A 27,891-nucleotide genomic window follows, 5' to 3' on the forward strand; every position below is an offset into this window, starting at 1 on the left:
AATATACGACCAATGCTGTCTCTTTTTTTCAAGTATACCTGTTATCTGGTCGTAGTGCACAGGAGAACATGGAGTCGCCAATCAACGTTTCACTAAGCAACGCTGGTCAACTCCTGTTTGTGTATGAGAAACCTGTTGGAAACTTCCTTCACGTTAGCACGTTGTAGGTGTCGCCACTGGCCCCAACCTTGTGTGAATGCTCTGAAGAGCTAATCATTTGCACATCACAGCATCTTCTTCCTGTCGGTTAAATTTCGCGTCTGTAGCACGTCATCTTCGTGGTGTAGCAATTTTAATGGCCAGTAGTGTAATTGCTCCAAACAAAACGCAGACGCAGAGGGGCTTACCTGGCGGAGGCGACCGCGCAGCTGCGCCGGGACGAAGGCGGTGAGGTTGTAGAGGCGCGCAGCCGTCCACAGGGAGGCGAACTCCATGATGAGGTTCCCGAGGCGGCCGCCAGAGCGCACGGTGGCGGCGCCTCGCGGCAGGCACTGCACGCTCACCTCGGCCAGCGCGACGCCCGGGAAGTGGTCGTTGTAGCTCGAGAAGCGGTACACGTACGGCTCCCTCGCCGCCGCCTCATCGTCCTGCCAGAAGACCACGTCGCGCGGCAGCCGGTGTCCCGGCAGCGGGGGCGTGTCCGACACGTAGTAGGCGCAGATGTAGACCAGCAGCGCCGCAGACGCCACCGTCGCCAACAGCGCCTGTCTCGAGACCATCGCGCGCGGGCTCGTGCGCATGCGCCGCCCGGTCACATTCCACTCCCACCTCACCGTCCGCCTTTGGGAATCTCTGGGGTAGCTACCACGGTGCGAGGCGCCTTGGAACGTCAGCACAAGTTACACGACATTCTCAACATTCGCACTAATGAATGATAGAATCATATCCAAAATGTTCGCCGAGTTACACTACCACAGTTGATAGTATTCTCATGTCTGTTTTCAGTGTCGCCCACTTAGAGCGCTACACGCTCTTCACCATATGAAGCGGCAAAGTCGTTGCTGTATATCTGCCAATCCTTGCCCATTCGATCATCTGCAGTCACTGGCCCTCCTGCAAATGAAGAAAAAGAAGATATTAGTTTTGGGTATAAGTTCGTAACGTTTTTGTTTTGCATGTTAGTTTGCCGTTGCCATGATTTTATTTATTGACTGCGATTTTTATTTGTAGTTCAGGGTTGGTATCTGAGAATATGGTGTTGTGATGATTTTGGTTTGTGGGGCGCTCAACTGCGCGGTCATCAGCGCCCGTACAATGTCCGACTCTTTACACAGACCAATTCTAGCCGCGTCCGCGAATGATGGTGATGATCAAATGGTAGGGACAACACAAACACCCAGTCCCAGGGCAGAGAAAATCCCTAACCCGGCCGGGAATCGAGCCCGGGAACTCGAGATCCAGAGGCAGCAACGCCAGTATTTGAGATTACATATATATATCCTCTGTCAGTTTCTACGCAGTTGACTGCTTCCAGTTTTTAGGGGAATCTAGTAAGACTCTGATCGCATGAAAGTGATCGTTATGACGTAACGCCCGACAGGTATGCAACGCACCTAACGTACAGGTTGGCGGAGGTACGACCCTAACTGATCGAAGCTACTCGGAAAACGAACGTAGTCTACCCTCGCTTGTGATAGGCTACAGTAACTTACGTCAGTTTTACAACTGTAGCCGTAGCCGTTTTCTATGCAGCCAACCCGGTATCTTCCAGGAGCGATTTAGGGACATTACCAAAGCCTTACTTCTGGATGGCCAGATGGCCCAAACGCGAATACAGTGTGCCAGTGTGCCGACCACTGCGCCACCTCGCTCAGTGACACACTTCACTTCGCTCTCAGGAACGAAAATAGCTTCCTTTGTATCGAAAAAATTATAAGACGAGAATATCAGACGACGCAAAATAGTGATGCACTTTCCTTGGTTGCCAGATTTTTTTTTAATTTTTCATTTCATGACGCGTTTCGGGATAACCCATCATCATGTGAGTCCTATGAAATACACGATGTAAGACAAGATACTAAAAGACTTCCATTTCTACAATGCAAGAAAGTTCAGAAAGTTCTGTTAAAAACAATATAAAGTCACTAGTTGCTTTCTGTTCTATTCTGTAGCACCATCACTGCGCAAACAGACGTATCCAGTTCACACAGTACAAGGTAAACACCTTAGGCAAGTAGATGGAGGTAGCAATAGTAAGTCCTGTTACTGATATATGACAACACTTGTTGTAAAAGTACACGTTTTATTTAACTTACATGTATATAAAAAGTGTTAATAAACGAGTCACATTTGTGAAGTAACAGGTGACTCGTGGCGCCTTGAAAATATTCTAAGTTCGGAGTTGGCGTGGCCGAGCTGGGGCCTAACGGCGGGTCGCGGCCCGGCAGCAACCACGTGGTGCCGAACGGTAGCTTAGCAACCGCGTGATGCTGCACAACGGCCGGTCCAGCCGTGTGGCTGGGAATTCCATGGTGACGCTGTGTTGATGAAGGAGACACGCTGGGAGGGAGGATGATAAGTTCACCGGACTTGGATACGATGTGACGTCATTATGACGTATACACGCTACATCGAAAACGATAGAAACCGTATATCGACTATTCGACTTTTGTGAACTTTCGAGAGGTTGTGACAGGGTAGCGCTGTGCTCTGCGCCATTCGTTTAAATGTGTTTTGCGTTCCTTGCGTTTAAATCGTGTATTGTACTGTCTTTGTGTCCTGTGCGTTATTTTTCGTTTGCTCGTCTCTAATTATGTGTTCAGCATTCGAGAGACTATTGAGAGAAAAGCTGAAAGAGTTCAGCATCGATGACGACGGGCAATTGCTGGTTATTGTGAATCTCAAGCAGAAATTGATGTACTTCTGACCCAGCTGAAGTGCGTCGGTTATTGGCACTCAGTGAGAAGAAGCACTCAGCAGTCAAAATCTTTAGATGCGTCAAGACACTAACCTTTGGTTAAGATTACATTGAGAAATCCACTTCCCCTCGTATTTCATCTCCGGTCGACGATTTTTCTTCAACAATGCCTCATATTTTTCTTTTCAAGTTCGAAATTCAATCATTCTACACACCAGTCATTACTGGACACTAAGGTACCTGTCTCTGCGGTCCGAGTGTAAAATTACTTGGAATTATGGTTGATAAAAGACTATCTTGGGATGGACACATAAATTACTTAGCTAACAAACTTGCATGCATTCTCTTTCAGCTATATAAATTAAGAAAAAAAAGTCAGCAAGAGTATGCTGCTACAATCTAATATGTACTGACAAGACCGATTGTATGAAACCATACTAAAATATTGATATTAAATAAATATTATTTTCGGCGTAAGCGTTCAATACAACAATCACACAATCTAATCTGGTCGGGACATAAGAAGACTTCACTTATTTACGAAACGTGTTGTCCGTGGTGTTTTCAAGGCCACGGTCAGGAATATTTCTATTAATATCCAGCTCTTTTACTTTTATTTTGGCGAAATACATATACGCTGCCACACTGAGCTGTTATCAGAATCGCACGTGTCAAAACAAACCACTAGCTGACGACAGTTTAGAATCTCGAACGTTCGTAAAAGTCGATAGGTGTGTTAATCGACTAAAGCGTATATACGTCATAATGACGTCACATCATATCCTGGTTGGGTGAACTTAGCATCCTCCCGCTGGGAGTGCCAAAGATGGCAGACTTTGTGAAACCTTAATGGCAGACATTTCACAGTCCGTATAGAAATTAATAGTAGTCAGATAAATCATGATACCTCAGAAAGAAACAAGTACATTACCATTATTTGCACGAAGATTCTGATGGTGTAATCAGATTTTTATCTTTATTAGTTTAAATTTTAGTATCTGACGATAAATTATACAAGTAACACCCAGTAACGAATTTCCAAAATGTAAACGGTTCAACCCGTTTCGTCGATCGATGTGTCTTTAGAAAGCTAGTAGTGTAAACCTAAATTGGTATAAATTACAGGCATGTAACTTGATTAGTACATAAGTTGTTGGAGATGAAAGTTGCGTATTACTATCGATCGCGTCAGGCCATAAATACTCCACAGTGACACGAAAAAACGGTAGCAGCATGCTTATAAATATATTTATTCGTCTATGTCTTTGTTTATATCCGATGTATACTGTTCATGAAGAAATTGGTTAAATATTTACTGTGTTTTATAAAGCACAGAGACATTAGGCTACTGGCCTACCTTTTGTCGCTATTCCTTTGATATATGTTTATTCAATTTGTTTATGTATTTAATAATGTGTGTTGGAGCGTGTTCATCGTCCAGCCGTAGGAATATAATTATTTAATTTCAAGTTATTTAAATGTAAATCCAGTATTTCGTATGTGTTTCAATATGTTTGTGAGTGTACGTTGGCTTGGAGACATGGAGGGAGCGGTCTAGCCAATCACAGCGCTCGTAACTAAGAGAGACGTATGTAGGTTGGGGAGGAGCATCGTTTCCAGAGAGGACACGAGGTAGTTGTGGACAGTGCGGCGCGAGAGTACGACACAGCACACGGAAAAGTGCTGGACGTGACGGCGCAGCGGACGCACGGTCGCGGCAGAGGGACTAGGAGAGTGTGGAGCGGTTTGAGCGTCGTCGCGCCAGATACAAATATTTCGTAGTGCTGACTTGTGCACTTGTGAGATTTTCGTTGTTTCTACATTGAAGACGTAGTGTGCGTTTAGAAGTGAATATCTCGCGAGCTGTGTTGTTGTTCAGAAGTAATTACATGCAATAGGATTCTATTGTTTCACTGTTATTCAACTTATATTTTATATAATTGCTGGACCATTGCCGCCAATAATTGTTTTGCAGAAATATACCACATTCTCAAAAGTACTTCTACTATCGTACTCATCATTTGAAGTCGTTAAGATAGTACTTGCAAATTTTATTTAATTGCAATCTTTCATTTATAAATATCTACGTTACATTCGCAATTACCGAGTGATAGGAACCTTTGACCATTCGATTCACGTGTATATTAATATTGTATACTATAGGCTCAGCAGTATTTGGCTTGTAATGCAGCAACTACGTATCCCAGCCCCTAGACAACGAAACCAGCCAAAACGTTTAATATTTCAACTCTGAGTCGGAGGGTACGTAGTTGAGGGCCACCACACAACCTCATTTCAACATTTCACTATTGGAAAGCCTGCACATTGTACTAACAATGTCGTAACTGTAACATTCCAAAAATGCTAAATTTGCAACATAGAACGTAGCACAAATCGAAACAGCTCAGTAGACAAATTTCAACCAAACGTTAAAAGCAATACTACATGAAAAAATCAAAATTACAAGTAGCCCAGTAAATCTTAAACTTGAAAACGTAGGAGGAAAGGGGCGCGGACGCTGATTACGACTGCAAGGAGCTACAGACAATCTATGGTCCAGTAGAGGATAATGCTGAGATATGTTATGCGATTTTATTAAAAATTGCCAGTAATTGCAGTTGTCCACTTTTACCAAAAAGGCCTATTGCTACAGCGCTTCATGCTCCTAGAATGGAACCTAGGGACATAGCGCATATGACGCTATTCAGTATGCAAATTTCAAACAACTTATTTAAACAATAACACACAACAGTTGTCCAGAAAACAATAGTTCATGACAGCAAAAATGTAGGCCTTTTAATATCTTGTAAGTTTCATCCACAGATCTGATGATAGGATTATCCCGAAACCAAGCCAAGTATATTACCATTCAGTGACAGGATGGTCGCAGGTCTGAGAGACCTTTTGTCTAAAGTGATAAAATATCAAACGCTTTACTTAAATCAATAGTGGCGGAGAGTTCATACGGCATGCTTTTGCCAGCTTACGAAAGCTAGAAAATTTTTATCGCAATTGAAGTATCTTCACTGTTTAAACAATTCACCCCGACACTCTACCTACAGAAGGTGGTGGGCCCCTAATTGGTTCGTAGCTATAAAGTAGTTGGTACAAATAAATTTCGTGTGGCTGCCAGCCTAATGCGTGTCGTTCAGTCTTACTCCACGTCGGTGGCCTGTCAGTCGATTTCTCTATGTGACCAGCTTACTTCACCTCTTCAGGCTTAATGAGCCCCCTTCCATGGCAGAAAAGTCCTAAGAGATCCCCAGGACTCGCACTCCGAACGTCAATACAATGTCAGTTACATTAATTTCACTGGCGTGAAGTGAATGGATGTCACAGAGATGAAATCAATGAAGATGCCTTGACATGAAATTATACCAATGAAACAACGTCGGAAATCATAGTTACACTGTAGTGAATATGTCGTGACGAATTTTGAACTGCCGGCCGGAGTGGCCGTGCGGTTCTAGGCGCTACAGTGTGGAACCGAGCGACCGCTACGGTCGCAGGTTCGAATCCTGCCCCGGGCATGGATGTGTGTGACGTTCTTAAGTTAGTTAGGTTTAATTAGTTCTAAGTTCTAGGCGACTGATGACCTCAGAAGTTGAGTCGCATAGTGCTCAGAGCCATTTGAACCATTTTTTTGAATTTTGAATTGGGCCTGGAGATGTGCGCAGAAAACCTAATTGTTAAGGTAACTGCTGGCGAATAAAAGGAAAATATGGGTTCTAGGTGGTGGTAGATAAGGATAGGGCAGTTTGAGCTTTTTAAAAGTGTGTTAAGGTTTCAGCGGAATTCATCCTGCTTATGCATTTTTTACTGCGTCTGTTGCTACGTCTTAAAAGCAGGAGGTGACTGTGTAGGGCATCATGCCTAGCGGATGATGTCAAAGATAATTTACTGTAGTGTAAGCACTAGCAGAAAAAAGTTGTTCACTTCATCAACAAAGAACTCATATCCGGGCGCAGGCATCCAAGCAATGCAGTTTTTCTTTCCCTACAGTACAGCGCAACACATGTGTCTCCTCTGGACATTCCCAAGGCTCTGCTTTATTCTGTTTCTCTACTTTGTATATTCTTCGCAAAACTAAGAGCGTTGGATTTAGACACACTTGTGAGCAGCATCCTTCTTCTCGATCAATACACAAGCACTGATCCGCCGAAGTAATGATCACTTCCCACAGCGTGACTGAATACCACCACATCGTGTTGCAGGCAAATACATTGGTGTGCGAAAGTTAAGGACGAAAGTAACTTCCGGAAGGTGTGACACTGCCAAGTAACGTAGATCGATGGAACTTGTACCACACACAGAAATAACTGCTACAGAACGAGGTCTGTTCGAAAAATTTCGGAACGTTCGTAATTTCGCGCTAATGGCGTGTCGAAGTGAAATGCGGTTGGCATCCCTGCACGCGCTTGTGTTTAATCATTAGTGTGTGAACCGTGACTTTAACTTTCCAAAACCTTTTCGTAAGAATTTATCTTATTTACTAGCGATTCATCAAGAACATTAACACATTTAATCACACTATGTGAGCTTGGAAGTAGTTGCCAGTGGATAACTGGTGAAAACAAATTACATTTCTTTCGACAAATGGAAATTTTATTCCTAAAAGCCCTTTTTTTAAAAAAAAAACAGATTTAAAAGTATAATCAGAAGGCACCCTCAAAATATCGAGTTACAATTTTATTCAGAGGTAGAAAGAACAAATATTAACAGTATGAGCTTTCGGGCTGAGAAACTTGCCTTTTGACACGGCCATAGTCACGACCGCTCACAACAACCCCTGACAGACTACACTGGTGCAAATCTGCAACTCACCAGATTACTTTAAACTAAAAATTTTAACAACTCACACAAGCGCATAAACTATGCACCCTGTAGGAGGGATGGAAATGGTACAAAAGACTAACATTAAAAAAATTAACTTGCCACCGAAGGTGCGACTTGATTAAAAAAAAATCTCTTACGGTGGAAGGATGGCAACTTTATACACTAAAATGACCATTTAAATGTCCGCCGCGGTAGCTGAGTGGTCAGCGTGACAGACTGTCAATCCTAAGGGCCCGGGTTCGATTCCCGGCTGGGTCGGAAATTTTCTCCGCTCAGGGACTGGGTGTTGTGTTGTCCTAATCATCATCATTTCATCCCCATCGACGCGCAAGTAGCCGAAGTGGCGTCAAATTGAAAGACCTGCACCAGGCGAACGGTCTACCCGACGGGAGGCCGTAGCCACACGACATTTCCATTTACCATTTAAATAAAAGCCCATGAAATGCAGTCTTACAAAAAATATACAAACATGCTCTACATTACACACATACAGCCTCTCAAGATGATAGGCAAGATAAAAACATATTTCAGGAATTCGGCCGTTACACTTCAAGCAATAAATTCGTTAACACCGAATCCGACAAACATGACAGAGGCAGCTATTAACGTATGGCAGACCGACAGACAGACACTAACTGCCTAACAAATGCGGACGGGAGACAAAGGAGCAAGCTGGGGACGGGAGACTGATCAAGAAAACAAGTAGAATTTAACAAGTAAATGAAACATCATATCACGAATCACTTCTAATAAATTGCGATGTCTGGCGAAGACCTGGCGCAGCTCCCCCAAAACGCTCTCCCGAACCGTCCGCTGCCAGCCGCTTCAACGGACGCAGGAAGGCGCGTCGATCTCCCGCCTCACGGCGTCGCAGGTTGCACTGGCCAGACCGATGTCGTGGGTTGACTCCTGTTGTTCTCGTGTAGGCCGCGAAGCCACTACCTCTCGCTGTACGCCGCGCCCCAATGGACTGACGTGGCTACCTCACATGTGCCGACGCTCAAGACGGACAAGTCATCTTGTGTGCGCGACCGACCAACCGACGATGCAATCGCCAATGACCATTGCCTGAACAAAGTCGAGCAGACTGGCGGCCTAACATATACTAGCACTCCGGACGACAGACAGACACTGACTGCCCCACACTGACCCGGCTGACCAACTGACCGACTCCCCACCTAGCGAGCTCATAGCGCCCCTTAAACGAAAGTGAACAGGATACCTTTCCCCTTTCCCACCAGAGGGAGACACCAAAGCTGCGATTACCACAGCGGCGCCACCGCCAGAAACGGAGGGCGACTACTTCACACTACGCGCTGCGGCGCGCTCTTCGAAACAGCCATTTTTTTTTATCACGGCTCAGTGTGTAATCGACGGAAGTTTCATTGTATGTCTGTTAGTCATTGTTTGGTGCTATACTGAGTAGAACGTTATGTTGCACAGTTAGCGAATTTTGAAATGGCAGAGCTAGAGGAGCAATGCGCCTGCATTGAATTTTGCGTGAATCTCGATAAAATCTTTACAGAGACACAGAGAATGATGCAGGAAGCCTACGGTGATGACTACTTAAGCGAGTTTAAAAATGACGGGTTGGTTGGTTGGTTGTTTGGGGAAGGAGACCAGACAGCGTGGTCATCGGTCTCATCGGATTAGGGAAGGATGGGGAAGGAAGTCGGCCGTGCCCTTTCAGAGGAAACATCCGGCATTTGCCTGGAGTGATTTAGGGAAATCACGGAAAACCCAAATCAGGATGGCCGGACGCGGGATTGAACCGTCGTCCTCCCGAATGCGAGTCCAGTGTAAAAATGACGGAACAGAAGTTAAATATGAGCCTCGTTCAATATGCACTTCGACGTCCACCGACGACGCTCATGTCAGGACCGTCAACGAAATCGTGCATCCCAATCGAAGACTGACCGTACGTAAGATTGTAAGAGAACGTAACATTTCATTTGGAGCATGTCATGAAATCCTGACACAGCATCTGAGAATGCACCGCGTTGCCGCCAAGTTCCTCCCACGTCTCGTATGTCAAGACCAGACAAGAGATTTTGGATCGCGCAAATGAGAACAACATGTTCCTTAAAAGTATCATACCTGGTGGTGAGACGTGAGTCTACGGTTTTGATGTGGAGAACAAGGCTCAGTCTTCACAGTGGGTCAGGAAAGGTTGCACAAGACCAAGAAAAGCTTATCAGGTCAGGTCAACTGTCAAAGTCATGCTGACGGTTTTCTTTGACTCTGAAGGATTAGCTCATCATGAATTCGTGCCACAGGGACAAACTGTTAATCGATGGTACTATCGGGACGTGTTGTGATACCTGCGAGTAAATGTGAGAAGAAAACGGCTTGAAATTCTGTCGAGACAATTCATGGTTCTTGCAGCACGATAACACGCTCACACATTCATCCCTGCCGGTCTGTGACTGTTGCACAAAGAACGAAATCACTATGCAGCCTCCTAACCCGTACTATCCACACCTGGCCCCTGCGGACTTTTTTTATTTTCAAAGTTGAAAACCCTGAAACGTCCCCTTAGAAAAATTATACATGACTGTGAAACTTCCTGGCAGATTAAAACTGTGTGCCCGACCGAGACTCGAACTCGGGACCTTTGCCTTTCGCGGGCAAGTGCTCTACCAACTGAGCTACCGAAGCACGACTCACGCCCGGTCTCACAGCCTTACTTCTGACAGTATCTCGTCTCTGGCAGAAGTAAGGCTGTGAGACCGGGCGTGAGTCGTGCTTCGGTAGCTCAGTTGGTAGAGCACTTGCCCGCGAAAGGCAAAGGTCCCGAGTTCGAGTCTCGGTCGGGCACACAGTTTTAATCTGCCAGGAAGTTTCATTTCAGCGCACACTCCGCTGCAGAGTGAAAATCTCATTCTGGAAACATCCCCCAGGCTGTGGCTAAGCCATGTCTCCGCAATATCCTTTCTTTCAGGAGTGCAAGTTCTGCAAGGTTCGCAGAAGAGCTTCTGTAAAGTTTGGAAGGTAGGAGACGAGATACTGGCAGAAGTAAGGCTGTGAGACCGGGCGTGAGTCGTGCTTCGGTAGCTCAGTTGGTAGAGCACTTGCCCGCGAAAGGCAAAGGTCCCGAGTTCGAGTCTCGGTCGGGCACACAGTTTTAATCTGCCAGGAAGTTTCATTTCAGCGCACACTCCGCTGCAGAGTGAAAATCTCATTCTGTATACATGACTGTGTTTAAACTGACACACAATATTTTTAGCGCAATGCAATCTGACTTTCAAAAATCCCTACAAAAGAATGGCCCTGACTAACATTAACCTATACCTTTCACAAATCACTACGTCACCAAAAATCTTCGTTACTCGAACTACTGGAATACAGCGAGCGCCACTACTGCCAGCTAAATAAAAGATTCAAACTACTGAAGGCACTAACTACTAATAGGCATAGTTAGCAAATGAAAGATTTTAATAGATAACAAACAATGTATTTACCTTAATAGTGTTCAAAAGTCATAATATATATAGCAGTTCATGACACCCAGTCTTACAAATTTCAAAACTCCGCCATCTCTCTCCCCACATCCACCACTGCTGGCGGCTCACCTCTAACTGCTCAACGCTACGCGCTGTTCACATCCATCTACCCAACACTACAATGGCATACAACAATGCAAACTAGCCACAGACTGCACACAGCACAGCCAGTGATTTTCCATACAGAGCGCTACGTGGCGTTACCAATAAGAAAACCTAAACAGCCTACTTACAACCCCGCTGAAAGAACGAAGATTTGCAAGGATAGATGAGGTAAAAGAAAATTCGCAGACGGCGCTTCGTACGATCCAGCAACAGACATACCAAGATTGTTTCCGGAAGTGGAAAATGGCGTTAGGAGAGGTGTATCAATTGTGGGGGAGTGTATTTCGAAGGAGACCATGCACATTAAGTAGAAGGTAAGCGCAGAAAAATTTTGTGGCTGAAGTTCCGGAGTTTTTTAAATAAACCTCGTACAGTGCAGAAGGTAACTGAAAGAAATACTCAGTGAGAGAATAGAAATCACACTTCAACGACAATAATTACACTGAAGGCACCTCGATTCATGATGTTCCGTGGATATTACAAATGGTGGGACATGGTTCTTAATAGGACGCTTGATAATCACCGACAGTAATGCATTTTTGCAACGTCCTCCCATGTTGCCCGTAAGCTTGGCAAGGTGTTCTTGTGGTAAGCCGATAATTTTGGGATTGCTCTGCAGGGCAGCGGATCACGAATTCACTTCGCTTAAATAGGCCCTTGTGGAGGCACCTATCCTAGCTCACCCTGTCTTAACAGCGGGCTTTTGAATGTGAACTGATGCAGCGAAAACAGGTCTTGGCGTAGTAACATTCCAACAAATTATCGAAGATGTGACACTAGTAACCGAGACCATAGAATTTGGGAGCCGGGTCTTTACAAAGTGCGAAGGGAATTACTCAGCAACTGAGTTGGAGGCATTGGCTATCGTGTGGGATTTCAAAAAATTCAAATATTTCCTGCTTGGACACAAGACCCATGTCTTTAGAGACCACAGAACGTTGGACTTTTTGATGTGGGCAAAATTGGGACACAAAAGGCTGACACGGTGTAAGTAGGCTGTTTATGTTTTCTTATTGGCAACGTTACGTAGCGCTCTGTGTGCTAGTTTGCATTGTTGTCTGCCATTGTAGTGTTGCGCAGCGGCAGCTGGATGTGAACAGCGCGTAGCGTTGGGCAGTTGGAGGTGAGCCGCCAGCAGTGGTGGATGTGGGGAGAGAGATGGCGGAAGTTTTGAAATTGAACTGCTATATATATATTATGATTATTAAGGTAAATACAGTGTTTGTTCTCTATCAAAATCTTTCATTTGCTAACTATCCCTATCAGTAGTTAGTGCCTTCCGTAGTTTGAATCTTTTATTTAGCTGGCAGTAGTGGCGCTCGCTGTATTGCAGTAGTTCCAGTAACGAAGATTTTTGTGAGGTAAGTGATTTGTGAAAGGTATAGGTTAATGTTAGTCAGGGCCATTCTTTTGTAGGGATTTTTTAAAGTCAGATTGCGTTGCGCTAAAAATATTGTGTGTCGGTTTAAGCACAGTCGTGTATAATTTGTTCTAAGGGGACGTTTCAACGGTAGCTTTTAGTCCTCCAGCAATTTGACTTCAGCATCACACATGTCCCGGGAAAAACGAATGTAATTGCAGACGCACTTTCACATTCGCCGAATGGGAAACCAGAAGCAAAGGGAGAAGAAACGGAGGATAGTCACTTTAGTCTATTCCATCTGCGGGGAGTCGCTTTCGAGAACTTCATGATTGCATCATTAAGGGATATAAGAATAGAGCAGGATAAAGATCTGAAATTGAATCAGCTGAAAGCACGATGGAAGAACCTGCAGGAAGTCGAATTACGAATGTTCTACCTTGTAAGGAAGGGGATCTTATTCCACTGACGAAACGCAACGAGCACGATATGGAACTTATGTATACCAGAAGAGTTAGTTAATAAGTTAATCTGGTACATATACTTCAGCTATTATCACTTCGGACCACGGAAATGCTTCCTTAAATTGAAGGACCTGTGTCATTTTAAATAAATAGATAGACGCATAAGGAAGGTTCTACCAGTATGCAAGGCCTGTCAGAAGGCAAAACCAAATAGCCAGACAGTGAAGGCACCCTTCCATCCAATCGTTCCAAACAAACTGCGACACATGGCGGCCGCGGACTTAATGGGACTGCTCCCGGTCACTCGGCATGGTTTCCGATACATTTTAGTAGTCGACGAATTAAAATCGAAGTTTGCTACATTTACTCCGTTACGACGAGCCACAGCAGTCACTGTTTGCAAAGGGAAAGACTTCCAAGCATAAGTAGGCAGGGTGGACAAAATTAGTACAGTTAATGGGGCTCAGTTCAGGTCAAAACGATGGAGGTCACTCTGGAGAGATATAGGATGGCAACCTTTTACATATCGCGACATCGCTCGAGTTCGAACCCCGCAGAACTATGGATGAAGGACCTGGGGAATCTGTGTCATATCTACTGTCATCGCCAGCACAGCACATGCGACGTGAAGTTGCGGGATCTCCAAAATGTCGTGAATGAACTTCCACATGGTTCAACTCTCTTCGCACCGATAACTGTGTTGAAGAACAGAGGCACGCCAGAGAAAGTACGGGAGCTCGTGGAATTTCCCCGGCGGAAACAGATTCCGCACCGAGAGATAATCGGGATGGCGCTGGAGAGGATTGTGGTAGCTGGAAGGAGAAGGAAGGATCGAGGAGATAAGAAGGCTCGGGTCCGGGAATTCCACGTTGGACAGAAGGTTCTCGTCAAATCGTTTAGGCTCTCAAACAAACAGAAGAGACAGTGCCAGAAGTTCTTCAACGTGTATAATGGACCGCTTCGGATAGGCCGTGTCGCGCACGTGAATGCGTATGAGCTGGAGTTCCTGAGATATGGGCGATCGGCCAGGAGTGCATCACATAGCACACATTAAACCCTTCATTGAATAAAACTGGAGGTCACGATAGCAGCAGTTACAGCAGAAGGAAGGATAAGAGAATAGAAGGGGAGACATGAGGTTGCAATTTCTTATTCTGAACAAGACACAGATAGTTTCATGGTCGGTGACAGCCGAACATAAGCTTAGTAGTCTAAGTTTTGTTTAGTCATAATAGTGTTACAGATAACAATCATTTCTTTAGATATTTTTTGGAATTCCACCATGGTAATTAGTATAGGAACTTCTCCCATATAGTCATAATAGTGTTACAGATAACAATCACTTCTTTAGATACTTTTTGGAATTACACCATGGTAATTAGTATAGGAACTTCTCCCATTACCGCTAGTCGAAGGAGTTAGGGCATAGTTAGAATTTCACTGTACAAGTATTTCTTCGTGACAAGAATCAAGTTTATAGATGTACAGTTGGTCATCCCAGAGCTGACTAATTACAATTGCTGAGAGTAAAAATGTGCCGATTTCCCGACGGAAACTTCTTTGTTTATTTGAGTCCTGTTTCACGCGACTAAATATGCTCTCACACCGGTTGTGCAGTTTGCACGGAACGACAGAATCAGGTGTCACAACAACGAATTTTTATGTCTTCGAGTCCAAAACAAGTGAACTAGTATTGGAGATGGAATTCTTCTCGTAACATCTTGGAGTTCAACTACAATCAAATTTCTTCTGTTTATTGTGTGTGCATTGCAGTAAACGCCCTTGTACGACCCGGTGTTTCATTCGTAGTATAGTGTGTCAGACAGGCGCCGTTGAGATTAGTTTCCAAGACCCATGGATGTATTTTGCAGGATGGTCGTGTATTGTCCACGTGAGAGGCGTGTTGTCTTCCTTGTGTTTCGCCGTTGTTTGTGACCATTGCCCAGTGCAATCTGTCTTCGCTGTGGGCTGATTGTTGACATCGCCAGTGGCGCGATGTACTTGTGGTGTGTTTTTTTGTCTAAGTATGTCGCCTTCGGTGCAATGTTTTTCGCGATTGGCATATTTTATTCGAGTGTGACTACACAGATGAGCTATCGCGTCTTATGCGGTTGTTGTTCAATGTGATTATTTGCTTGTGGTTTTCGCATGTTGTTTTCCGCACTATTGTGCGATGATATACGTGTGGGCTTTCGAGAGTAGTTCGTGAGCACCTGAGTGGGCGATAGCTTGTATTTGTGGCGTGATCACAGAATGTGAGAGTCACTTGGGTATTTTTTTGCAGAGTGAGCGAGTGGGTCGGGGAATTTTCTCCACCCAAAGACTGGATGTTGTGCTGTCCTCATCATCATCATCCTATCATCCTCATCGACTGCAGGTCGCCGAAGTGGCGTCAAATTGAAAAACCAGCACCCAGCGAACGGTCTGCCCGAAGGGGGGGCCCCAGCCATACGATTAAATAAATCCATAAAAATGAAGTCACGGTCGAATGCACCGCTGAAAGGACGGACATGGGCAAGGAGTTTATTGTCGCAATAATGTTGACTGGTGTGTCTATCTTGTTCAGAGATTTGGAGATCAGTAAACCCAAACAGCTTTATGGCTCCTAACACCACCAAATATGGGCCACCAAAACGATTACGTCCGACAATTTTTGTGGGTACATTACTATTCCCATCCCTCGCCACATGAAGACAGTTCAGCATTGGCGGACATAATCATTTTGGTAGTCCATTTGTGGCGATATGAGGAGAGTTAATGTTGAATAGCTGTACTATGTCGAAACTTGTGAACGCGGTACATTCATCAACGTTATAGTGACATTGTTCTCCTTCGCCACGTGCTTTCCTTCGAGAGTGCGTTCGGCCCTGACTTCGTTTTTACGAATGACAGTGCTCGATCACATCGAACAGCGTAGTGGGGAGGATATTCGAGGAACGACTGGATTGCCCATCCCCCCCCCCCCCTCCCCCGGACTTAAACCCCATCGAGCAGTATGCGTTGAGGAACGTAAAGCAGCATATCAAAATGCACCAACGGCCATCCACCAGTTGTGAATTGTGCGGTTGAGGAATGGAACGCCCTACCACAAGAACTCCTTACCAACCTTATGGCCAGCATGGGAGCACTTGCAGGGAATGTATTGTCGTTCGAGGTGATCAAACAACCTATTAAGAACCATGTCCCCTCTTTTGTGATGTCCCGAGGACCATCATAAATCACCTCTGTTGTGACGTGGGACAGCAGCTGATCAATATTTAACAAAGAAATTCGCCAAACAGCTGTGCAGATGGAGAAATTATTTTCTTTTATTTTCTTTAATAGTTTCGGCTATTCAGTATGCCATCTTCAGGTCCCATATGCACCTCTAAAGTATTATCGATATTGGCATACTAGGGCCATCTGTTTCTGGATGTAGTGCAACTTAGTCTGGCCTTCGAAGGAAGCACTTGAGAATTCGCGGCATCCAGCAACAGACTGCGTCAGTATACCAGTAACGATATTTTAGACGTGCTTATGAGCCCTGAAGATGGCACATTGAATTGGAGGAACTGGTAGCGGAAATAAAATAAAGCAAAATAACTTCTCAATTTGCACGGCTGGTTGGCGAAACAAAAATCATAAATCGCGGTGACTTCAGTGTAGTTACATTGAAGCGCCAAAGAAACTGGTATAGACACGCGTGTTCAAATACATAGATATGTAAACAGGCAGAATACGGCGCTGCGGTCGGAAACGCCTATATAAGACAGCAAGTGTCTGGCACGGTTGTTCAGTTATTAGATCGGTTACTGTCGCTGTAATGGCAGGTTATCAAGATTTAATTGAGTTTGAACGTGGTGTTACAGTCGGCGCACGAGCGATGGGACTCAGCATCTTCGTAGGTATTCTACCATTTCTGAAAAAAACAACCATGAAAGTTTGTGAGGTAGTTTTGTGCTACTTGATGTGCGTTTTACCACGTGATATCCTCACTCAAAATGGTGGCTCAGTGGTTACTGTCGTACCTTCTTAATTTTGCGCGCCGTGTTCGAAACCAGATTAATGTTTTTATTAATTTTATTAATTTATTTATTTTTCTTTTCATTTAGCTACCCATGTCCGTAGAAGGCTATTTACACGAATGTTTCTTGTCAAATCATGGGTTACAAGGGAGTTATATTAACTTCAAAATGACAACTGGATTTTACAGTAGGTGTTTTATATTTATTGTAATATGCATGTCTATGGTATTGCCAGGGGTTAAAATCCTTTTAGTTTCTCATATTCTGATATTTCATTCTCATATAAATTCTCACATTTTATTCACGTGTCTGTTCTTCATGAACATCCGGTGTATTCCCTGGGACGATAACAATCGTAGAAACATTCGAAACACAGATATTCCGAACACAACGAGCATCGAGCGAAGACAGGTTTGCCACAGTGACTTTTCATTGTATGTATCTCATTCAGGAAAGAAACGTGGTTAACATTGCTGAAGGTTTCACGCGTTGGCAATAATTTAGCGGCAAACTACGCATAACGGATCACTTTACCGAAAACTGGCGTCTGCAATTGACTATGAATCAAGATACACTACAGGAATTTCACCGTAAACGATTCCAAATAATTTTCTCATTTTATTTAAATTCATTCATCTGACATACAATTAGTAGACAAATAAGGACAACGTTATATCAGTATACATTAGAAAACATATGTGGATTCATCTTCTGCAGACATGGGTATATAAATGAAAAACAAAAATAAAAGCCGCAGAATTAAGAACCAACGAGGCTAAACACTATGCCACCAATTCGTCTGATAATATCGCTCGCTAATGGGCACATGAAGAACCTCGAAAATACGTCAAAAACTTTGACAGTAGTTTTTTCAGAAACAGTAGCGTATCTATGGTTAATCCGAGACACCTGTTTAACCCTATAAAACGAAGTTTCTGGAAAACCATGAGATAGCATTTGCCATGTTCTCCTCGTCAGAATACTGGTTTGGGAGACTGAGTTACAAGGCCCCTGGCATTATATAGATTTCGTATTGTGTAAACATACGGCTTTTTTGCCACGGTGCATGTGGAAAATTTATGCCTTCACGTTTCGATGAGGTTAAACTTACATACGATTGACAGTGACGTTTTGCGCGCTCATTTTGTCAAAGATGAGAAAGATAAAGCTCTCTTCGACCTCAAGAGCTTTTGAACATCGTATTGCTTCAGTAGTCATGGCCATACTGCAAACTTTGTGGCTTTTTCTCCCCAGACCTTTGAACTGACTTAACAGCCAGTTATAAGGTCACCTATGATAAATTTCTCTCTGGCTTCCAGCTGGGTCAAGTGGTTTAAAATCTATAAGCTTCCAACGGAGTACTTCTCGGCCTTGTCAAGGGGAGACTGTCGTGTGGTTGCTGCCACCACTTGTGACATCACAAGAGCCTAGTCGAGGCCCACGAGAAGGCCAGGCCGCGGCGCGTACGTCACGAAGGTAGTCCTCAACTCGCTCTCTAGCTCAGCTCAGCAGACAAAATCCGTTTCTAAACCTGTTAACTCGTAGCTGGGCGTGTACGTACTAACCAGAATTGCATCTTCTACTGGGATCTGCTATTGTGAAGTCTTACTGATTAACAGTACTACAACAAAATTTAATTTAAGATCAGTACTCGATATACACTACTGGCCATTAAAATTGCTACACCACGAAGATGACGTGCTACAGACGTGAAATTTAACCGACAGGAAGAAGATACTGTGATATGCTAATGATTAACTTTTCAGAGCATTCACACAAGGCTGACGCCGGTGGCGACACCTACAACGTGCTGACATGAGGAAAGTTTCCAACCGATTTCTCATACACAAACAGCAGTTGACCGGCGTTGCCTGGTGAAACGTTGTTGTCATCCCTCGTGTAAGGAGGAGCAATGCGTACCATCACATTTCCTACTTTGATAAAGGTCGGATTGTATAGCCTATCGCGATTGCGGATTATCGTATCGCGATATTTCTGCTCGTGTTGGTCGAGATCCAATGACTGTTAGCAGAATATGGAATCGGTGGGTTCAGGAGGGTCATACGGAACGCCGTGCTGGATCCCAACGACCTCGTATCACTAGCAGTCGAGATGACAGGCATCTTATCCGTATGGCAGTAGCGGATCGTGCAGCCACGTCTCGCTCCCCGCGTCAACAAATGGGGACGTTTGCAGGACAACAACAATCTGCACGAACAGTTCGACGACGTTTGCAGCAGCATGGACTATCAGCTCGGAGACCACGGCTTCGGTTACCCTTGACACTGCATCACAGACAGGAGCGCCTGCGATGGTGTACTCAACGACGAACCTGGATGCACGAATGACAAAAAGTCATTTTGTCGCATGAATCTAGGTTTTGTTTACAGCATCATGATGGTCGCGTCCGTATTTGGCGACATCGTGGTGAACGCACATTGGAAGCGTGTATTCGTCATCGCCACACTGTCGTATCGCCCGGCGTGATGGTATGGGGTGCCATTGGTTACACGTCTCTGTCACCTCTTGTTCTCATGACGGCACTTTGAACAGTGGACGTTACATTTCAGATGTGTTACGACCCGTGGCTCTACCCTTCATTCGATCTCTGCGAAACCCTACATTTCAGGCAGGATAATGCACGACCGCATGTTGCAGGTCCTGTACGGGCCTTTCTGGATACAGAAAATGTTCGACTGCTGCCCTGGCCAGCACATTCTCCAGATCTCTCACCAATTGAAAACGTCTGGTCAATAGTGGCCGAGCAACTGGCTCGTCACAATACGCCAGTCACTACTCTTGATGAACTGTGTTATCGTGTTGAAGCTGCACGGGTAGCTGTACCTGTACACTCCATCCAAGCTCTGTTTGACTCAATGCCCAGGCGTATCAAGGCCGTTATTATGGCCAGAGGTGGTTGTTCTGGGTACAGATTTCTCAGGGTCTATGCAACCAAATTGCGTGATAATTTAATCACATGTCAGTTCTAGTATAATATATTTGTCCAATGAATACCCGTTTAACATCTGCATTTCTTCTTCATGCGTTAACATCTGCATTTCTTCTTCATGTAGCAATTTTCAATGGCCAGAAGTGTAAATGGTATAAGGGATTGTTTGTAGCATTTAGCCTCTTCTGCTTAACAGTCCTCATTTCATATAAGAAGAGGTTCCTTATGCAATTGATAATCATTTTGGCATGATCTTAATTTTGTTGTACCGCAGTACAGCCGTAACAAATTATAAGTAGGCCTATGGACTTCCGATCATTGTAGGACTAAGAACAGTAAGACTCCATAATAGAGGATTCCAGTAGAAGTAGCAATTCTCGTTTGTACGTACACACCTAGTTACGAGTTAACAAGTGTAGAAACGTACATTCTTCCCATGGCCCTGTCCCAAGCTGTGCTTAAGTGCCGACAGCTGTCTTTATTGAGAATGTTTTCAGAAATTTTTTTTTGAACGGATCGCTCAGGTCTTTCGGAAAGTTTTCAGAGAAAACGGCTACGACAACCATCAAATTTCTCAAGCTATTTCACCAAAGATGCCTAAGGCCTTGCGTTTCTGCCGTTCTGTGTGTAACATCCACGAGATAAATTTTAGCTACAGTGTGACGAGAGGAAATTATGCGTCTAACAGTTATAAACATTATCTATTCGACATATAAAAAAACAGTGAAAACGATGATAAATATTAATTATTTATATAATATTTTATGATGTAATTGGACATATCGATGTGTATCATACAAAGACAATGATAATTGTAAATTCCCTTTATGACCTGCGTTTGTCTTCCTTTGTTTTTACCTTTTGTTGGTTGGCTTTTGTAGGTTCAGGACGCAAGACGCATATCAAACTGAGGTCTGTTAAGAAATTGTAATTATTTGTAAATTATTACTTGAGAATAGAGTTCATTATTATTATAAATATGAGTGAATAATTATTTGTAACTTTAATTCCTCTCTCAGTAAGCATTATCTGTGTTAATTACTTCTTTCCGCTGCAAGAACCGCAGGCATTGATGATAGCGATTTGTATCGCGTTTTTTGTCTATGTTTTCCTCAGAAAAAAATCAAACGTTGATTGATGAAGTCTAAATAGTGCACAATACGAAAGTAAAGTTTAATAAGCATTTCAAATACTTATCCTATTTACTCTAACAATAAAATGTCTCTATCAATTGTCTGCCGCCATATTAACAATTATCTCAGCGGCAAATTCAAATTACGCAACTCTGCAGGCATAAATGCCGAAGGTAATAAAAATGTGTAAAAATAAATGTGCACCGGTGGTCCCGAACTCATTTTAATGAAAATAATTCGAATCAGATTGGTTTTTTAAGAACAGTGCTCATGGAACGATCCATATAACAAATTTTTTCTAGCTCATGTATGGAGCCGAAATTAATTACGCACGAGTTGCGAAGAATATTGTTTCAGGTAACATACGTCAGTGTTGTGCGCGACTGATATTCGGTGGTTTTAATGGTCATTTTCCTGAAGATAACTGTTTCCATCATAATCAATAGTTGTATAGAATCTGTTGTATCAACTGTGATTTAGTGACACTTACACAACTTACAGACAACACTTTAACACAACGTTAACTTGGAGTTCTTTAGCAACTTGACCAAATCTTTAGCCGGAAGAAAAATTATTTGGTAATTATTCAATGTAAAAAAATAAGATTATCATTTTCATTTACAAATTAGTTAAATACCAAACCACCGAATAACCCAGCGAACGCCACATGTGACTCAGTAATAATTAAGATTAGCCGTCTTCTAAGCGGATATAAAATCGATACAATCGTCAGGCTTCCAACAAAAATTCGACAATCAAGTGACCTGTGGAAGATGACGTAGACCTCAGAAAGCTATGAATGTGCAGGATACGGTGTGAATGTGGACGTATTTATGTTGAACAGACTGTCCGCACTATTGAACATCTGCGTGCAGAATATGAAAGATGTTGCCACCTATGCTTTCGCGAGAAATCAGAGGTAGTAATAGCATGCTCTCTGGAAAATGGACACCAAATTATCGTCGACGAAACATCCATTATCAAACAGACAGATGGATTCTGGGATACAATCATAAAAGAAGTGATAGAGATAAAATTATCTGAAAAAGTTTTTTCATTAAAGGCGATGGTCTGCAGTTGAGTACAGTTTTGGTCCCGGTCATTGGGAGGTCGAAACGACCATAGGAAGGTTGAATAGGGCGCGGAGGTCATGCAACCGAACATTACCTTATATCTCGCCAAAATGTACGCCAGTGACGTCAAAGGCGGTAGCGCTGCCACATAAAGACGGCAGCAGCAACCACACGGCAGTCACTACTTGAAAATCGTCGAAGAGTACTCGATCGAAAGCTCGTGAATTTCAAACCACTTGATGCGGCTGGAAGCCCGAGAGAATTTTATCAGTATATACCGGTGTAAAATCACGTTTTCTCATGGTTTCACGTGTACTCTGCACCACAATTCCATTCGCATTTTTGTTATATTCATAGATGGAAGAAAGGATGACAAATTCCCAGAATCACCACAGGAACGCCGGACCAATGGAAGGAAGGAAGATTAGTGCTTAACGTCCCATCAACAACGAGGTAATTACGAGACGGAGCACACGCTGAGATCAGGGAGGATGTGAAAACAAATCGGCCACGCCCTTTCAGAGGAACCATGAGGGCATTTGCGTTCAGCGATTAAGGGAAATCTTGGAAAACCTAATTCTGGATGGCCGAACGGAGATCTCCCGAATTTTGGACCTTAGGGTTCGTGGTCTGAAAATGGTCCATTTTAACATCGAGCCCCATTCTGCAATCCCTATAGTAAATGACATATTCCCTAGTGCTCACGGGACACTTCGTTGCGATTCCTCCATTCTGTTACCATAGAATTTGGCTACTGATGTACCTTATGACACCGACGTCCACGGGACGACGAATTTCACCCCCTCCATGTGTAACGGGAACGGGTGACAGAACTGGTGATAATATAGTAAAAGGCATATTAAGTTCTTTCATGTCAAGCCTAGTCACATTCATCCGAAGATAAGTGGCCTCAAAATGTGTGACCAGAAGTCTGCATTGAATTTATGCCGGATACTGACGGGAAAAAGTAATTACTGGCAGACATAGTGCCTTGCGAAATCCTTGAAAACGATATTTTCACTAAAATAATGGAAGCCTACCTAAAAAATAGTATCTGTTTCTGCTTACCTTTCCAGCCGTTGCCGAGTCCTCCCACAGAGGACGGAAACAGAGCTGTTATTTGCAAACATATGTTTAGCTACCGTCCGAGAGTCGTTAGCACAGATCACGCTTCGTAGCTGGTAAGCAGAGCACGGAGCCGCGACACGCACACGTATAGCGGTAACAGCTGCTAACCCGTTTCAACAGCTGCTAACCCGTTGCAACATGTAGGCCATTAAAATGGTAACATCGGGAAGGACAGTAATAACGAAATGTTACTTGTTGTGCTTATACAGTACCTTCCCCTTCAGCTTATCTCAAAACGCTGTTGGATATAGGTAGAGAGTAATAACGAAATGTTACTTGTTGTGCTTGTACACTATCTTCTTTTTCTTCTTCAGCTTATCTCAAACCACTGTCGGATATAGGTAGATTACATACGTTTCCAACGTCTTCGATTCTTCATGTTCCAGCCACCAGCTTCATGTCCTCAAGCTATTTCTTTTGCGAACTTCTAGTGCATCTCTTTTTTTCCCATGGTATACAGTGAAGAGTTATTTGCGCCCACCTTCTGTAATCTTGTCGAGCTACGTGTCCGACCTATTGCTGCTTCAGTCTTGCAATTCTCTCTCTAGGACGTCTATTACCTTTGTGGTATCATCTAATCGAATCCCATTCTCGAGGCTGATCCCTAGTATCTGTCGCTCCACTGCTTGTTGTGTGCGCTTTATTTTACATGCCTTAGTCAGAGGTGTAGTTTCCAGACCGTAAGCTGTAATTATAGAATTTAGCCTTCATGTTATTTGGGACAGTCATGTTGTTCAACACGAAAGTTTCCGGAACGCTACCCAGCTCAGTCTTTTTCTTGCAATATCTTCACTCTGGCTGTGTGTAATTTACCTTTGAAGTCAAGGTAGGTGCGTGTATGTTATGTGTGTATTGAATTGAGGACCTAGAAACGATGGAGAGGCTCCGTTCCGCCGTAGCCCTCAGTGGTTCACAACCCCACAACAGGTCACAGCAGTCCACCCACCCCACCGCCGCCCCTCATGAACCCAGGGTTATTGTGGGGTTAGGCCCAATTTTCGGACAAATTTTCTGATGATATTTTGTATCATCATCATCATCATCATCATTTAAGACTGATTATGCCTTTCAGCGTTCAGTCTGGAGCATAGCCCCCCTTATACAGTTCCTCCATGATCCCCTATTCAGTGCTAACATTGCTGCCTCTTCTGATGTTAAACCTATTACTTCAAAATCGTTCGTAACCGAATACAGGTACCTTCTCCTCGGTCTGCCCCGACTCCTCCTACCCTCTACTGCTGAATCTAAGAGTCTCTTGGGTAACCTTGCTTCTCCCATGCGTGTAACATGACCCCACCATCTAAGCCTGTTCGCCCTGACTGCTACATCTATAGAGTTCATTCCCAGTTTTTCTTTGATTTCCTCATTGTGGACACCCTCCTGCCATTGTTCCCATCTACTAGTACCTGCAATCATCCTAGCTACTTTCATATCCGTAACCTCAACCTTTTTGATTAGGTAACCTGAATCCACCCAGCTTTCGCTCCCATACAACAAAGTTGGTCGAAAGATCGAACGGTGCACAGATAACTTAGTCTTGGTACTGACTTACTTCTTGCAGAAGAGAGTAGATCGTAGCTGAGCGCTCACTGCATTAGCTTTGGTACACCTCGCTTCCAGTTCTTTCACTATGTTGCCATCCTGTGAGAATATGCATCCTAAGTACTTGAAATCGTCCACCTGTTCTAACTTTGTTCCTCCTATTTGGCACTCAATCCGTTTATATTTCTTTCCCACTGACATTACTTTCGTTTTGGAGATGCTAATCTTCATACCATAGTCCTTACATTTCTGATCTAGCTCTGAAATATTACTTTGCAAACTTTCAATCGAATCTGCCATCACAGCTAAGTCATCCGCATATGCAAGACTGCTTATTTTGTGTTCACATATCTTAATTTCACCCAGCCAGTCTATTGTTTTCAACATATGATCCATAAATAATATGAACAACAGTGGAGACAGGTTGCAGCCTTGTCTTACCCCTGAAACTACTCTCAACCATGAACTCAATTTACCGTCAACTCCAACTGCTGCCTGTATTTAAAAATATTTTTGTGTTTTAACTGTTCATGTTGGATGTACATTGGACAATTGTAAGAAATGGTCACGCTTAGGAACAATGTAAGAAATGAGTGTTATGAAAAAGCCAGTGTGCTTTTGTTTGAAACGGAAGTGGCTCTGGGGAGTGGAAAAGGTGGCAAGGACAAATTGGCGCGCTACCTGGAGCAATCGTGGAAAGTAAGTCACACAATCTGTAGGCAGCAGTGTTTGAGGCAACACCCTTGTGGAGCAGGAGAAGCTTTGCCTGCAAATTTGCACAAAAATGACTCGGATGAAGACTGAAAACGGTTTACGGCATAGCTGCGAGATGTTGGGCTACTGTATGTAAAACAGAACGATGCCAAGAAGAGAAATTGAGCCCATACAGTAAGATACTTGCTGGCCGTACTGTGGGTAGTGTAACCGTCACAATTGTTCGCCCCACCCAAGGCTATACAGTCACCAGATAAGACTTTTTTGGTATTTTACTTTTGTACAGCGTGAACCATTAACTTAAACTGTGTTTTTTTTAGTGAATAGCAGTTCTTGAACTTTAAAGAAACTGGTTCACCCTGTTAATTCATCCTAATCATACACCCATCTAGGGTTTCTTCCTGGTGTTCGATTAATCTGAGTATTCTGTTTTACAGACTTATGAAGTGTCAAGTTAATATCAAGAGGCGCCGTTTAAATTGTTTTTGTGTAAAATGTTGTCTAAGTTGTTTCACTGAAAGGCGTAATGAGAATTTTAGTTACAGTAATAACACGTCCATGCTTTAGAACATCACAGATAATTAAAGTGAAATTATTCTTGTTTTATAAGTTTTCTTAACTATTGCAAAGTGTCATAGTAAAAGTTTTCTTGCATAAAATTCAATCAGAATGAAGCCAAGTTATTAAAATCAGTTAAATGACTATACAGAATTAGTTAAAAGAGTAATAGCTTTTGAAAGTCATTCCCGTAAGAAAGAGGTTTTCTTGAAGTGAAATGTTCAGTATAAAATGAGTGTCCTTTAGTATCCAAGTAATTTAGTATTCGAGTTTTTTTCGTAATGGAAAGTGTTTTTCTAAAGGACCCCCTTGGCCAAATTTTTTTAGCTTCCTTGAAGTTACCTACTGGGATTTTTCTCTTTTAAGGGTGTAGTAGTGAAAAAAATCCAGTGTCTGCGCTAACATTATTTACGTGGAGTAATAATTATCTGAAGAAGCAGCTTGAGCAGTGGCAATAAAGTAGGCAAAATTCATACTATTGCTTTTCCAATACTTCACTGTTTCATTGCCTGGATAGGCTGGCGACCGTTAGTAGATGTTTTGAACCACTGAATCAACTTGAAACTGAGTTGTCCTAGCTTCTATATAATACTATTCATACTGCATTTCTAACTGCTGGGTAAGATGTTAGGAAAAGAATTGAATAGCCTGATTTAATTACCCATTAGACACAACACACAGTCAAATCCTGTAAAAAGGGTAGCTCTACTGATTAGCTTTTCCTGTTAACAGGACTATCCTCCCATAGTACACTTTATTTGGAAACTAAACTAAATTTAGTGAGAGGGTTATACATGGAAACATAGAGACAGGGTTTTCTGTTAAAGCATACTAAATTACAAAGTAGTGTTATGGTTCTAAGATGTATTCAGTAGGACGGAGATGTGAAGGACGTGCTCGCCACGGCAACAGTCTAGCGCTCCCTGTAACATGGTGGGTCAGAGCAATACAAGTATTTCGTTATCTTGCTGGAAGATAACGTCGCAGAGACCTCGAATATAGGTCACAGGGCTTTAGCACGTCATAAATGTAACGATTTGTGTCCAAAATATCGGCTGAATGTATCAGAGGGGCCAACCTGTACTGTCACGCTAGGCGCTTGCCCCATATGACGATGTCGAAAGCCATCTGACAATATTCACTTTCCTCAGAGTGTCCACACAGGGAAACCTTAACAAGCAATGTTGTTTGACAGAACTAGGACTCGTCTAAGAAGACAATTTGGTGCCATTCCATTTGGAGTGGCGTACTGCTGTCGCCACACTTCTCTTTGTTGCTACGTCAACGGAATTTGCAGCAGTTATCTGGCCACACATGAGCGGATTTGCGGGATGGGTCAGAACCGAGAGCCATTTCCAGGGATTTTTTCACGGATGTGGCTTGCCGATCTCAGTCTCCATCGTTTTACATGTCAGAATGAACAGACGTCACACATTCATATAATTGATTCACCTCGATGAGCGACCCACAACTTTCAGTGCCGATCTACATTTACGTTAGACCTCCAGCGGGAATCTAAAATTAACGAGCTTGTTGAACTTGGGTGGGGCTGCGGATGGGTGATGCTAGGTGGGAATATGAGTCCGGCTGGGTAGCGTGCCGAGATAGTCCGTGCATCTGGGATAAACACCATGTCCGGGTGGTGCAGTGGTTAAAGCAACTGC

General features: G+C 43.5%; 1 protein-coding gene across 1 annotated transcript in view; it reads right to left on the minus strand.

The window, feature by feature from the left end:
* The window catches only part of LOC126163131 (galactoside alpha-(1,2)-fucosyltransferase 2-like), a 362,444-nt gene that overhangs the window by 233,643 nt on the left and 100,910 nt on the right, over positions 1–27,891 (minus strand). The window contains exon 2 of the mRNA XM_049920058.1: positions 348–1,053. Coding sequence (XP_049776015.1) covers positions 348–740 — 393 coding nt within the window. The 5' untranslated portion in view covers positions 741–1,053. The remainder of the gene's footprint in view (positions 1–347; positions 1,054–27,891) is intronic.

This window comes from Schistocerca cancellata, chromosome 2 (assembly GCF_023864275.1).
Source record: "Schistocerca cancellata isolate TAMUIC-IGC-003103 chromosome 2, iqSchCanc2.1, whole genome shotgun sequence".
NCBI classification, from domain to species: Eukaryota; Metazoa; Arthropoda; class Insecta; order Orthoptera; family Acrididae; genus Schistocerca; species Schistocerca cancellata.